At 44.7% G+C, this 15,665-nt stretch overlaps 1 protein-coding gene across 6 annotated transcripts in view; it reads right to left on the bottom strand.

Moving 5' to 3' along the window:
* Positions 1-15,665, bottom strand: part of STK33 (serine/threonine kinase 33) — a 1,615,433-nt gene that overhangs the window by 793,933 nt on the left and 805,835 nt on the right. For all 6 annotated transcript variants that reach the window (XM_069623713.1, XM_069623715.1, XM_069623714.1 and 3 more), the window contains one exon: positions 10,786-10,861. In XM_069623713.1, coding sequence (XP_069479814.1) covers positions 10,786-10,861 — 76 coding nt within the window. The remainder of the gene's footprint in view (positions 1-10,785; positions 10,862-15,665) is intronic.

Genomic DNA, 15,665 nt, shown 5'->3' with positions numbered 1-15,665 from the left:
ACACGAAGAAAGAATTAAAACATGTGTAAATGATTATGGAACAATGGAAGCATTATGCTACTTACACAGTGTTGCATACAACTTAAAATGTTAAAGTTAAAACATGTACTCACCAGGTTTCCAATGCTTCCAACGGTATGCGATACAGGAACAAACAGTAAACCAAAAACAAAATTCAGGAAAACAAAGCATAATCCATTCGAAGAAAACCATCCAAGTCAAATAATCAATCCAAAAAAAGGAAAAAAAAAAAGAATTCCTAAAAGAATACCAAAAACACACATCCAAACGAGGTTCCATCCATAGGAAGAAAAACAATACAAAAATCCACAGAATGCCGAAAATCCATCTGAAGAAAAAATCCAAACCATGAAATCCAACGTAAAAAAAAGTTACATCGTCTCTGACGAAAACTCCCAAAAAAGAGCATCCATAGGAAAAAAATAAACTCTTAAAAAAAATCCAGAAGAGGAGCAACGCAACGAAACAACCGAAGCATCCGAATTGGACTTTAAAAATTGCGTTCACGTACGATGTAAGTTGACTAGTACGTATGACGTGATGGAACATTTCAAAATACAAACATTAATAAGAAGAATGTAATATTTAAACCAACAGTGCCATCTAGCGGTACAAAAAAATAACAGTTGTTTGTTAAAGAAAAGTTATTCAAAGTTTAGTAAAAATTTCATTTAAAATCCAATGTTTCACTCTTCTTATTTGTTAACAATTTTTTAATAATAAAATGAAAAATGCAAAAACTAATTACTCATTTCGATAGTTCCATCGAATTATAGTCAACGAAACAGTCTTTCGATGGAAAGACTTGTCGTTGCATATAATTCAAGGAAATGGTGTTAGATGCAATAGCATTCGATGGATTGACTAGCTACCGAAAGATAAGACCTCTTCTTCCCTACAATCACCCTCGGCTCCTCTCCTTGCCACGTCTCCTGTCCACTCATTTCCGCTCTATGCCTCTACTTGCTCCCTTACTCTGGAATGCTCTTCCTCTCCACAATACTCCTACCCGATCTCTATTTAAATCGAACCTGAACACGAGAGGTTCGTCCCACTTACTACACGAATAAAATACTGACTTAGGTGATCATCAAATTTGTTTGCAGGAAATGTGGTTACACACTGCGCCACTTTATGATGCATATAAAATATGCGTGAATCCTGCGATCACACAGTTCAAAGGCTGACCAGCCTCAGGTCTCCTAACATTAATCCAAAGAAAGGGTGCGTTGTAGCTGAAAAACTCAACAAACCCAAATCCTTGGACTCCAATATCACTTATTGAAATGAAAACACTAAACCAAAGAAATGAAATTAAAAATAAGAACATCGCCATCATAAATGTATACTGGAACCCAGTGCCATTAATGCGGATCTCTTCATCGATACTATCTCTACAGCAATAGATGATATGTACCTCACTTACCACCAAATAGAAATAATATGTGGAGACCTCAGTATCCACCTATTTTATAAAGAAGGAAAAGAACAGGAGGCAAAGAAGTTAACACCAAGAGCGTGCATATGGTCCAAGGAAATGGAGAAAAGACAGTTACTACTACTTAATGGAAAACATCGAGATGATACACCTGCAAGGGCAACATGGACAAGAGGCGTCTCGACACCATAATTGGAGAGATAGAAACCTCCTTTAACAACATTTCTACTAATAGTGATCACAATAAAATAGTCATTAAGTGGCAAATGAAGACGATGGAACAACAAAAAATACATCTGCCAACATTACAATTGAATAATGGCACAAATAGGTTTTGAATAACAGACAAACAAGCAATTGATTTGATGAAACATTCCACATTTTAATACTGCAAGACACTGAAAAACTGGAATATGGTTGGTTACTGAAACCCTTTGAGATCAGTAGTAAGACAAACAACAAAAGAACCATCCTCATAAATACAATAAACAAATCAAGGACAAGAAAAATGAACTGCAGAAAAATGTTAAACAAGCAAGGTAACTCGACGAGAAAGCTCGAGATAAAACAATTCACCACTTGAAACAACGATACAAAAATTGAAATAAAATGTCAAAGGCACCAATACTACAAAATGATGGAGGACATATTAAGAGCCCTCCGCAAGCGAAACTCTCGAAATCTCTGGAACATATTAAATGGGAAAACTGGAGTAGAAACAAAACGTATTCAAGACGTCTCAGAAATAGAGTGGAACCAGTTTATCTCAACACTATACAAAAAAGGGCTAACACAGCTTGAAGAAATTGAGAACAGTGCAATAGATAGATGGACAACATTCTGTACTGATGACGACATACTAGATCATGTGAAACACCTAAATCCATCTCGGGCACCGGGCCCTGACGGACTAAGTAATCAAACTCTTAGACGAAATCCAGAAGTATGGGCAGAAATATGTACTTATCAAAATGAGACGTATCCCACTAACATGGAAAACAGCTGTTTTGATACCGATTTTTAAACAATGCGACAGAAAGAATCCAGCAAACTATCGCCCTACAGCTTTGCTCCACCCAATGGGCAAAGTTTTTGCGTCTCTATTACAAAAAAGGCTGATAGATTAGGCAAAGAAGAATGGAAGATGCGACCCAAGGCAGACAGTCCTTGTTAGGAACATAGGCACCAACTTAAAACTATTCCTATTAAATATCCTGAAGCATGAAGCCATAAAAGGAAAAACAATGACCCATGCAGCCATTATTGACTTTCAGCTTGCTTGTGATTCGATTGATAGAACGAAATTATGGGCAAAATTAGAAAGGTGGAACTGCCCTAAAAACATTTTACAACCAATCAAAGTACTGTATACGAACACGTCTGTAAAAATAAGACTAACACAACAAGGTCATGTTTCCTCAGATATACGAACAAGGATTAAAGCAAGGTTGTCCCTTAGCGGCAACATTGTTTAGCTTATTAATTTCAGACTTCCAGGAGACCGAGACGAGTCAACAAGTCAACCCTCCAAGACTTAACAACATGAAAGTTCAATATATGATGTAAGCGTACGACTTGGTTATCCTTGACCAGACACAAGTCAGGCTACAGAAATAAAATGGAACAATTGGAACAATATGTGACAATTAATGATTTGAAAATTAACATCCAAAAATCTAAAGTGATGACACTTTCCAAGACCTCCGAACATGAACAAGAAGCCATTAGTGATCTATCTGGGAGAGAAAAAAGTAGAAACAGTCAATGCCAAGAATAAGGTTTGAATTAGCATTACAATCATTGGAATCTGCTAAGAACTGGAAAACACTAATGTTATACAGGAAAACAATAGCGGAAGAAATAATTCATGCAATAGACATACTGCGGCAGAAAAACATAACATCTAAAGACTCAGTATTAAATATTGGGAAGGAAACTTGCAAACAGATGATGAAACTGGAAGAAATATCTGTTGATATGCTGATCAACCGGCCACAGAAAGTCAAGATGAGAATATTAAGAAATGACTGGATTCAAACTCAAGATCAGAAATGCCTATATCAACATTCATTGAATTGTGACTTGGTTAGACGTTCAATAAAGTAATTACCAAAATATCTGAAAATCTTCCCAGGATAGCTAATCAGAGATACTTTTATGAGATTTCAGCTGAATATCCTCCCTACAAGAGAAATGCTTGTTACTCACCAACTTCCGGCAAATTTACCCTTTTGCAGATTATGCCTCGAACCGAACCTTGTAAAATCACTAAAACACCCAATAATGGTTTGCACTGCGCTTCAAGGGAAAAGACTCTTGTTTAGTGAGATGATGAGAAATAGAACTATACAGCTCGAGCCGGAACAGAGATGGTCTTTAATCATATCTGCAAATGACAGACAGTTAACTATCAGAATCATCCAATTTTGGAACTCAACCATGGAAAATTAGCCTGCAAATTAAGAAAAAAAATTACCTGGAAGCATTTATGCTTGTGTTTGTTGATACTGGTAAATTTTAATAAGAACGATTAGAATGAATAGAAAGTATTTTTTGTTAATATGCGAGTGAAAAGTTTGGAATAAACTATAACCCTCTATAAATAAAAAATAAAAAAAAAAACTGTCACCTTCTTAATCCGTCGGAGTGTCTCCTGCAGTGTCTTTCTCATCCCCACGGTCATCGAAAGACAAATCCCTCTCACATATGCCTCGAAGGCCTCCCAGAGTATCTCCACCGATGTCACTGACCCTTCGTTTAGCTCAAAATAACTTTGAATCCCCTTGCGCATCTCATTTTTGAAGGCCCCATCTTCTAACGCCTCCCTCTGCATACGCCACAGTCGTCGTGGGGGTCCTCTACCCCTCCTCAACAACTTAGCCACCAGGAGGGAATGATCCGAGAGAGTACGCCACAGATATTCTGGCCCATCAAAATGTTGACAATGTTCCCTTCCTGACAGGAAATAATACAGGCGCAAGTATGATTCATGAACTCCCGAATGGTATAAGAACTCCCTCTTTTCACTGTGCCTCTCCCTCTATGTTTCCATCAAATCTAGATCCTCCATCACCTGGTGAAGTGACGCTGCAATGTGTTTTTTGCTGAGCCCTCTTCCACCAATTCCATCTAGGTGTGGATCTAGGTGACAACTGAAGTCCCCCCCCCATATGATCATTTCCCCTCTGTGAGCCCCAATCATGTGTAGCACCAAGGGGAAGTATTCCTGTCGTCAATGTTTGGTGCGTATCAGTTCACTAGACAAATTGAACGCCACCACCATGATCCCACCAGGACCACCATCCTCCCCACTTCGTCCCTCGATATGGTTTTCACCTGTAGTGGTACCCCTTTCACAACCCAGATCGGCACTCGTCTTGCCTGTGTTGAGTAGGACGTTCCCATCACTTGTCCACCCTCTACTCTCCCCATTGTCACCAGGCCCGCTTTACCCAAGTGTATCTCCTGTATCAGGGCCACCTGAACCCCCTGCCGTTTCAGAAATTCTCCTACATTCCGTTTCTTCTGCCTCGACCCCAAACCCCGAACATTCCTGTTAGGAAAGATTTCCATTCCATGTGTAATTTTCCCTCCAGTTGTGTACCCCCAACTTTTTGCTGATGTTAAACAACATAGTCTGGCTTTGCCAGAGGAGCACAGCCTTCTGCTGCACTCCCCTGTGCTTCTCGCTCACTTTTTTATGGAGAAACTGACATGCCCTTAAAGACAGTCAGTACTGGACACTTTGTTTCCCTTAATTCTTGTCAATGTTGCAACTTTTATTTTGGTCTTCCTGTCATTTCTAAAGGCCCTTGATACTTGGGAGAAGTGTAAGTGTGTCTTGGACATGGCTGGTGGCAGCTTATCTTTTCATATATTTTTAACCCTTTCCTGCCAGGTAAACCACAGTTACTGTGCTTGGCACAAATAGGTGGCCTGGCTCCAAAATGGCCATGCCACAAGGTTCTTTGTCCTGTCCTTTGGCCATATTGCTCCTTCCCCTTCCCCAGGTCGAGCCGACCCGGGTCAGTCCTTATTTGGGCATATATTCTCCCACGAAATGCCAAGCTTTTGCAGGCTTCTGCATACCTTGTCTGTGTGCTTCCAGGACGTGGGCTGGACTGTCTGGTTCCAATACACATCCTGGGTGCCAGAGAGTCTGGTGTGCTGTGAATTCCTGGGACCATGGTGGTCCATGATTGGTCCACGTATGGTATTCCTGTATGTGAGCATATCTCCCAATGGGTCCTCTTTGTTTTGGCACGAAGGAGATTTTGGATAAAAGAAGGCTCCCAACACACATACTATGTCGAACTCTGGAGTTCTCACTGAACGAAGGATAGGATCCAAGTATCGTGAAACTAAGAAGCCGAGTCAAGGAATGGCTGGTGACCCGCTGGAAGGTTTGGCACCCTGAGCTCGCTGTCGTCCCGCTGGACCACTCTGCATCTGTTTGTCCTAGAAGGTCTGTGAAGACGCTTCAACCCACTGGAATAGTGGGACCAACTATTCTCGGCACCTTCAACAAACCCTGCAAGTAAGCCTTCTCGGAAGTGTCCCTGGGCCAACCAGTGGGCTGACCAGCTTGCGCAGGACCTTTGCTCTGAAACCGCTGCCGTTTCAAGGAGGCCCTTGAAACTTGGTATATCGCAAGCTCTGCGTTCAAGGCACTCTCACACCGAATCTTGTACACTTGGCGTTCCCAGGTCTGGAGTAAATAGAGCGCACAAACCAGAGTACACGCGGTTACCGTGTCGCCCAGCCGTGGTGACAAACTTTGCCAACTCATTGCAGCTGTGCTACTCTGTGCCCTGAAGCCTGCTACAGCTGAACCGGCCTGATCCATCCACCAGGAGCGGAGAAATCGCCACTGTCCCGTTTGGGACTCAATGCTGTAACTTTGTCGGTGAAAGCCGCAGAGTCGCGAGATTGCCGCATTTGAACCTGCAACCAAAGTGGACTCGACTGCCCAAGTTTGGTTCGGGTTCGGTGAATAATTGCAACCCTAACCGGTGGCCCCTAGCGCATCCATCCATTTTTATGCATGAGTGGCCCCTGAGGACCCCTCTCCATTCCAATGCTAGTGCGAACTATTCCCAACTTTTGGAACCTACTCTGCCCTGTTGGGGAGACCCTCCACGAATAGTGGGAACTTATTCTGCATCACTTCACCCAACTTCCTGAGCTGCTACAGAACCTTCAAGAGACCCCGTTTTGCCCCTCTGCATTACCTCGTGCACCAGCATTGCAAGTACATTTGAGCAATAGGCTCCCCTTATCTTAGGGACTGGACTGCCTCTCAGTTAGGATTGTGTTTGATGCCGAACTGCCTAAAGACTATTTGCACTAACTGCTTCCTTCCCTTTCTAGGTTGTGGACCCATTTCCTGCATTAAACCTTTAGACCCCTTTGGTCTTGTAAATATGTATTTTAATAGATTGTGTTGGTTTAAAAGTATTACTGTCAATAACTATTGTGTTGAAACTCAAAGGCTTTGAATAAATGTATTTGTATTTTATATATATATATATATATATATATATATATATATATATATATATATATATATATATATATATATATATATACACACACACCTGACTGGGAGTGATTTGTAAGTGTCCTTTAATCAGTGTGCTCATTGAGGTCTTTCAGTCACCCTCACCCCTCCCGAGACTTAGTCTTGGCCGCCGCCAATGCTACCTTGATTGATCTGGCTTGTCCAGAAGGTTACCCTGTTCCAAGAAACTAGGCTGGCCTTCCGAACCTCTGCCCACCAGGTCAGGGTTCAGAAATCTGTCTTAACAATTCTATGTTCCGATTTTCAGACCTTCAGACCCTACCATTTTCGTGGTCTAGTTTTATATCCCGTCCCCCTCCTCCAAGGTCTCTTTCTTGGGCCTCCTTTCAGCCCTCCCGGCCCATCTTCCAGAAATTCTATTATAAAAGTTATGCTGACATCCTGCCTTCCCAGCCCCATTTCCAGCCCTGCATCCTTCTGTGGTCGGTCTCTGCCCAGATCCTGTACTCCCTTCCTGTCCCTTAACTGTACCTCAGATAGTACCCATCCCGAACCTGGTATTAACTTCGCCAACTTCCCCTCAACTTCCCCTGAACCCCCGCCCTCTTCCCCCTCTCTGTCCCTCCCCCACCCCAACATTTTAGACCCCTTGGCTGGTGTATCCCACCTTTCTCCCTCCCCTTGTGGGTTAGCGGCCTGATGCATCAACTAGAGGTGGTTTCTTCGTTGCCCCCACTCCCATCCGTCTATCCCAGGTCACCCCCTTCATCATTCCTCACAAGTTAGTCAGTATTCTGCACATGCCTTGTCGCCCAGTTTATCACTGGGCACCTAATTCCTCAGCATGTCGCCAAGGCTCCCCTTGGACCCTCCTTACTCACTCAGTCAGTCAGTCAGTCCCCATTTGGGGTCGTGCTCCTCCCGGTCCCTTCACAGTTTGCAGCTCTCCCCCTTGTGATGAAGCCTCTATCCAGTCTCATACCTCCCTTGGGGACGTAAACAGCCACGACTTTCCCCCCTGATATAACTTTCATTTTAGCTGGGAAAAACATCATATACTTTATGTTCAACTCTCCAAGTCGCTGCCGCACTGCATCGTATGTCCTTCTCTGGCGTTGCACATCCACTGTAAAGTCCAGGAAAATGCATAATCTTGTGTTTCCCACTTCGTAGAATCCAGGCGTGCGGGCCTCCTGTAGTATTGCATCCCGGTCTCTAAAGTTCATAATCTTCACCACCATTACTCTTGGTGGGGCACCCGGTGGTGGGGCTCTCCCCAGCACCCTGTGTGCCCTGTCAACTGTGAAAAATGTCGACAGTCCTTTCATCCTTTCATCCCCAGCACCTTCAGGATCAGATTTCCCATGAATAGTTCAGCGCTGGGCCCTTACTCCCTCTCCGGTACTGGATGTTGCAGCACCTAGAGCGGCCCTCAGTGTCCTCCGTCCTCACCACCTCCAGGGTCCTGGTCACCCCGACCAGACCTGCCACTTGGTTTTTTAGGAGCTGGATGTCGTCCTCCACCATGCTGACTCATTGTTCCACTTCTGTGACGCGTTTGCAGACCTTATGTAGGTCTGTCCGTACCATGGATACACCCATCCACACCTCCTTGATGCTTCCTTCTAGGGATGACCTAGTAGCTTGGATCACCTCCATATTGCATCCATGATCACCCCGCCACCCGTCGCTCCTTCTTCCAAGGCCCGGGCTGGCTCTTCCTGTCTCTGCGTTTTGCCTTTTGTTTCCACGTACTTATCCGTCTTTTGTTGGCCTTTGACCATATTTTATTTGTTGGACCCCAGGCTTATGTTCAAGTTTGTGCTGCAATCGATTTCCGGGTCACCAGGGGGTGCACTCAACTGCGTATCGATATGCGCTCTTCAGTGCCACTTGGCTTTATCTGTGCTTCTTCTGGGGACTGTAATTAAGGCATGCGTGGCACTGGTTTATGAGGGGCACTCGAATTCCATTGAAACCCGGCCAGGACAGGTCGCCTTTCAACTTGTCACTGAGACCATGAGTCTTCGTGTCCCTATGTGGGCCCTCTCACTCCGCCCGATGCCTGGTGGTGGTCAGTTGTGGTTTGGGTCCGGGGCTTTTGGGGTGCAGTCTGTCCACCCTTTCGCCCGTTCTCTCTTCCCGGGCGCCCTGGTGAGCATCAGTCAGTTTTCGTCCACGTATGTTGCCTGACCCCCTGGTGTCAGCTTTGGCCAATGGTGCTCCAGGAGCACTTCCCTCGGTACCTCTGACCGGCTCCAACCTTCAGGTCTGCCTCCTCAGTGTACCTGCTCCCTCACTCGTGGTGTCCCGGCCGCTCCTGCTGCGGATCCTTGCCCGTTGTCTGGGTCCGTTCTCGACTGGCGGTGAACCTTTCCCGTTCCCGGCCAGATAAGGATGGCGGGCAGCGACTCTTAGGAAGGGGTTGTGGGGGATTTGATAATTCCTTGTTTCTCCTCAAGTCTCTGTTACGGCCCGTCTGGACCGCTCTCCCCTTCCCCTCCTGCTATCTTGGGTCGGGTGCAGTAGATTGTATATGCCCCAATGTGCGCCTCAGCGTTTGTTTGGTGCTTGCCGGGTCAGGGCTGACGGGTTGTCCTCGCCCTGATTCCTCTCCTGCCAGATTCTGGTACTGTGTTCCGTTGTCTTCTCCTTTCCGCCCCACCACTTTGCTGGGTGCATGTCACTGCCACTAACTAGTCCGGCGCTCCAATCTCCCGTGATGAGGGGGCTGCTCCGCCAGTCCATTCAATCAGTGGCGGAGACTCCCCATATAAGTGTGGGTTCCTCATATCTTGGGGGCCACTCGTCTTTTCCCACGCCCTTATTGAGACAGCGTTATCCCTCACTCGCCTCTCCAAGGGCTAGCACCAGTTTGCTGTCTATTTGAATGACTGCAGGCATCTATTGTCACTCATTAGGGTGCCCCGGTGGCCATCTTAGGTATGCGCAATGGTGTTGCGTCCTTCACTCCTCGATGTTATTCCTAAAGGATATGCCCTGTGATTCTGCTTCTCCGGGCCGGCACTTGTGGCCCCCATCCCTCCTGCACCGAGTGTTCTGGTTCACTATCTGGGGTGATAGATGCAGGAGTTCGGCAGGATTTTGGCTTTTGGAGCAGGAGCTCCGTCAAACTACGTGCTCATTGCACGCTGGCTAGCCACGCCCCAGCCAATGCTTTTTTTTTTAAACAGGCCTTCAATGAAGGACAGGAGTAGGGCTTATAAATTGAGTGGCTGAAGGCAGACCTGGTTGGCATTGTTATTACACCAGTAGCGGGGTTACAACTCCAATTAAGCCATTAACTCTCAGTAGACTGCAAGTGCAATGTTTGATGGCAAGGTTTGATTAAAGCAAGCTCAAAGAGATCGCATGAGGTGGTGTTTTGGGTGGGGAGCGGTAGGAACTGGGTGGCAATGGCCATAGAGATTAGCTTGGCCTTAGGCATTCAATGGGTGGGCAAATAACCAAACAACATCTACAAGCTGTTTGTCCCTCCTCATATGCCATTTCTCCTTATCACTACTCTAATGCAATAATAGTTCCAGTTTATAGGTGTCTCAAGCTAAACCTAATAGCCCAAACTAAAAAAAGAGAGAAAAAAGAGATGGTGTAAACCTTCTGGCCCGGGATCTACTAAGTGAAGCTAATTGCTTACCAGCCAATCATCTTTCATTATACTTACACATTATAAAGGCATCCGGTGTTAAAATTACCAAACTGAAATAATGTGCTGTGCAATTTCTTCACTTTATCACAACATGCATATATGCGGAATGAATAAGAAATTTGGTGTTTTACTTACAGCATGTACATGATAACACCTATACTCCAAATGTCACATTGCTGGCTATAGTCATGGGCATTAATAACTTCTGGGGCTGTGAACGAAGCAAAAACAGCATTATCAATAGTACAAACAAAAATCGGTTAAATGCCTAAAGACTGAGCATGAGAATTATGACCCAATGTATTCCATACTGTAAAAATAATTAACAGCAGATGGTCTCTTGAATAAGGTACACATTTTCAAAGTTCAGATTTTACTCTTACTTTTAACATTAAGGTGTTAAAGGATGGGTAACATCAAGGCTTTGACTGAAAGATAAAATATTAATAAGTTTAAATTTTTCCAACTTGGCTACTGCTACAAAAGCCTGCGACGTTGTCCCCTACTGCGCTCCAGGGACAACCAGGCGGATTAAACCAAGGGAACTAGTGTCTTACCGAGACAGCGCCGATGATATGGGGAGGATGGAATGGTCACCCTCCCATAGTCCCAGGGCAGAACAGAAAGCAGTCAAAGATCCTCCTTGAATGGATCCCCTCCCCAACTCCGAGAGCATGAGGCTCTATCTAGGCAGAGTCAAACCCCTGGACTGGAAAACCAAACACTTTGCTTTGTCCGGTTTCAATTTCATTCATACGTCGGCAGTAACATTAGTCCTGAAACGGTTACAGTCCAACCAGCACTTCATACAGGGTTGAAGGTTGATGGTCTTCCGATGAAGGTTTTCCCTCCATGCGAGCACCGGAGACCAGTCCTTTTAATAAATATCAATGTTGCAAGCTCACAGTTTGCAAACTGCAGATTTCACATGCACGTGTTATACATTTTCGATATCAAGTGTTCCCGCGCTGAGGATACAATGTTACAGATCTACAATGAGACAGCAATTGAAGGGATTCTAAAAGTTTATCAAGAGTGTTTCCTGCGTGCAAATCGCACAATGAGGAAAATGGAAAGCTGGGCACTATACAGGCCACACTAGAGGGTGGCAGAAAGGGAGGAGAGGATCCAAGATGGTCAACAGGCCAGATGAAGGCCTGGTCCGGCCCCTTAGACCCAAATGGAGGATAGGTGGACCCAGAAACAGCAACCAATCCCAACCACAGCCCAATCCCCATCTAGAGGTGAGCCACGCACAGGGTGATTGATTGTGATTTCATTGCCTGCTTATTGTGACGCTCGATTTTAAAATCCCATTATTATATTATTTTACTCTTTTTTTACGTGCTCAGTGCATTTTAAAATGTAGCGTGTTAGAATTAGTTTTGCATTCATTCTTTGTAGATTGCGTGCTTTTTTCCTGCTTGGGTACGCCAGAGTACCTTAACTACAGTCACTGCACAGTGCAATTAGAATCAGAGTCCTTCCTGACTCTGCATGAACTCTACGCACTGAACTACACTTCCCATCCTATTCTGTAGTTCCGTTGCGTACTTAGTTTCTAACCCGGCGCGAGCGTGAAAGAGCCAAGCCGGCCTGTTCAGGTACAAAAAGGGCTCCGGTCTTTCCTCCCTCATTGATTGTGATTTCTTTGCCTGCTTGTTGTGACTCTCGATTTTAACATCCCATTATTATATTATTTTACTCTTTTTTACATGCTCAGTGCATTTAAAAATGTAGCACATTATCATTAGTTTTGAATTCATTCTTTGTATATTGTGGACGGGAGTGCTTCTGTCTGCCTGTTAGCTACCAGCCATGGAGCTGAAGTCTTGCCGGCTATTGAAGCAGCCAGAAACCTCTTTCATGGCCCTGCTTCTGCACCAGTCAAACAGGTCCAGGTAGGTCCCTTTGTTCCTGCGCCCTTTGACTCAAAAACTGTTCTCCCGCTCTGCATGACAAGTTCCTGCTATCCCCTATTCCTATGCCTCAGAGTGTCAATGAGGAGGTTGTGTTGCCAACACCTTCTCCGGATTCACAAGTTTATCACCCCGCAGCATCTGCGTCTGTGGACTCGCCTACCACGGCCGATGTTGCCCAGCTCCTTCAACAGATATAGGCTGGAACGTTAACACTGAATCCAGCAGGAGGCCCTCTGTAGATCGGCTACGCTGTGTGCTTCTTAACACTAGATCCCTGGTGAAATACGCTCATGAGGTAGCAGCTTATATTGAGCATAACAATGTTGACATATCTGCCCTGACGGAGACCTGGGGCTCCAGATCCTCTGGCCCTGCCCTCAACCGGTCTATCCCTGAGGGCTATGTGATGTTAAGACGAGATAGACTAGTAGGTCGAGGGAAGGTGGGGGGTTGCGCTGATTTTTAAAAGACTCTTTGTCCGTGTCGGAAATTCATGGGCAAATAATGGAGGGCATAGAATCTATACATGTGAAAGCTTCCATGAACACGGAAGCCACCATGAACCTTCTGTTGATTTACCGCCCACCCTGTCTAGCCAAATGCTTTACTATTGCCCCATCTAATTACCTGTTACCTATCCTAAAGCCGAACGCACGCCTTCTGCTCAGAGATTTTAACTACTGGCTAGGTCACCCAGATGATACTCTAGCGGCTGAATTAGAACAGTCTATTGGGTTTGGGACTCAAACAAACCCGACTCACCTCCTTGGTCTACTTTGGATTGAATCTCTGTCACTAACATTTCAATTCACGACATCCTGATCTCCCCTTGTCCTTGGTCAGATCATGCCTTTGTGCACTTTTCCATCACTGTTACATTCCCAATTAAACATAAGCATAAGAGTTCCTGTGTCATCCAGACCTGGAACCTGAAACATCTTACCTTAGAATTTTTTTTACCATTAGTGGACCAAGCGTTTAGCTTCTCCTCAGAATTTAGTTCACCTGATGCTATGCCCCTCCAGCTTACTGCCAATCTAGACTGTATCTCAAATACCTTGGCCCCCCTGAAGCAAAAATACCAAGGGCAAAAAGAGCAAACCCTGGTTTTCCAGTGAGCTCCAAAAATTTAAATCAGCCACTCTTAAGCTGTTCTGCGGCCAGAAAGCCAACCGGTCTTCTACAGCTTTGGCCGATTACAAAACTGCTTCCAGAACCTACAAACTTGCTATAATGGAAGCCAAAAAAAAAAACGGGCATAATTCCAGGATCCTTGATGCTAAGTCAGATGTGAAAGAACTTTTCAAAATCTTGAAAAAACAAGAGACTACTCCCCAGCCTCAAGCTCATTCACTAATAAAGGACTCCAATTGGTGCCAGAAAATCCAAAATGCTATGCAACAAAAACTAATAGAAATAGGAGAGGGCATTACACTAAAAAAATCTTCTTTCTCTTAATACTGGGTTTAAACCCTTTGTAAGAAACGTATCCGTCCCTGTGTTTAACTTTACCTCTATTTAGGTGGATGAACTTAAGGTGGTTGTGCAACTCAAGGCAACCAAATGCAAGGGTGACCCTTGCTCTTACTTAATAATCAAGTTATAGTCCCCGGTCCTCCTGGAGGCCATTCGTAAATGTATCAATTCCTCCTTACTCTCAGGCATTGTTCCCGACAACCTAAAACAGGCTTGGATCACACCCATCCTGAAAAAAACAGGTCTGCCATTGGATAACCCATTGAACTATAAGTCCATTACGAATACACCTTTTCTCTTGAAAATTTTAGATTGTGTCGCTTATTTCCAGATTGCAGAATGGCTGAAGTTCCCAACTTCTCTCCCTCTGCAACACAATGGATCATCTCCTTCCTGGCTAATAGCTTAAGTAGGGTATGATATGATATGGCATTTATAACGCGCCTATACACAAGTGTTTCAAGGCGCAAATGCATAGAGGAGGCAATGGCCTCTCCCATTCCTGTGCAGTACGGGGTGGCGCAAGGAGCAAGCACCTCACTTTACATTTAGAATATTTATAATATTTTCACGGCCCCTTCTTTGCTTATCTGGAACAGGAAGGGTTTCTGTTCTCCAACTATGCTGATGACACCCAGTGTGTCATCCCTCTAACAGGCATCCATTCCCAAGATGAACTCGAACCCAATAGAGTTTTCACCATGATAGAGAACTGGATGATGTATAACAATCTAGCTCTAAATAGAGGGAAAACTGAGCTAATGACTGTGGGTTCTTCAGCGACACTGGCTAAATTAGACCCGGCCTATAAGAGCTTCCTTTTGGGGGAGGTGACAATATCGCTGCAACCAAAAATAAAAATCCTAGGCGTAGTTTTGGAATATGAAAGCTTATGTGGGGAGCATGGTCTCAGCAGCCGTCTACTACGTGAAACTACTGACGCACCTCAGACCGTATATATACCAGACTAACGCAGAATCGATCGCAAGAGCAATTATCTGGGCCAAGATAGATTACTGTAGTAGCCTATTGATTGGAGTCAGTAAAGCAGACATAAATAGACTCCATGTTGTACAAAATGGAGCCGTCAGACCATGTCTCGGAGGCCAGACGTTCCCTGTATTGGCTACCAATAGAGACTTCTGGTCATCACCTTGAAATGCAGACTTGGGATCATGCCCACTTACTTACAAGAACATATCACAGAGAAGGTGAATTACAGGAACCCCAGGTCCAGCAACCAGAACTTCTTGTTTCTGCCTCGATGCAGAATGAAGAAGGTACAGAACTGAGCCTTCTTCGTTGCTGCCCCCATTTCATGGAACCAGTTGACACCGGCACTGTGAAGGCAGACTTCCCTAGCGATTTTCAAGAAAGAATTGAAGACTCTGCTGTTCTCTTGATTGGTTGCTGTCTTCAGCTCCTTCTCGTTTAAAGTTATGTGACCACGCTGCATTTCTCTTTCCTTCTTCGCTGTTCTATGTCTGTTGGTCTTTGTCTGCACCCTAATACCCAAGGGTTCATGGCTGCGCATTACAATACATTAAAGTAAAGTGAGCACTATAAAAACCACAGACCTCAGTCAGTTGGTAGGGGTTGCAGTGGCGCAGCTAGGTA

Source organism: Ambystoma mexicanum, chromosome 11, assembly GCF_040938575.1.
Source record: "Ambystoma mexicanum isolate Mex_15411 chromosome 11, UKY_AmexF1_1, whole genome shotgun sequence".
Taxonomy (NCBI): domain Eukaryota; kingdom Metazoa; phylum Chordata; class Amphibia; order Caudata; family Ambystomatidae; genus Ambystoma; species Ambystoma mexicanum.
This window is presented reverse-complemented; position numbering and strand designations above follow the sequence as displayed.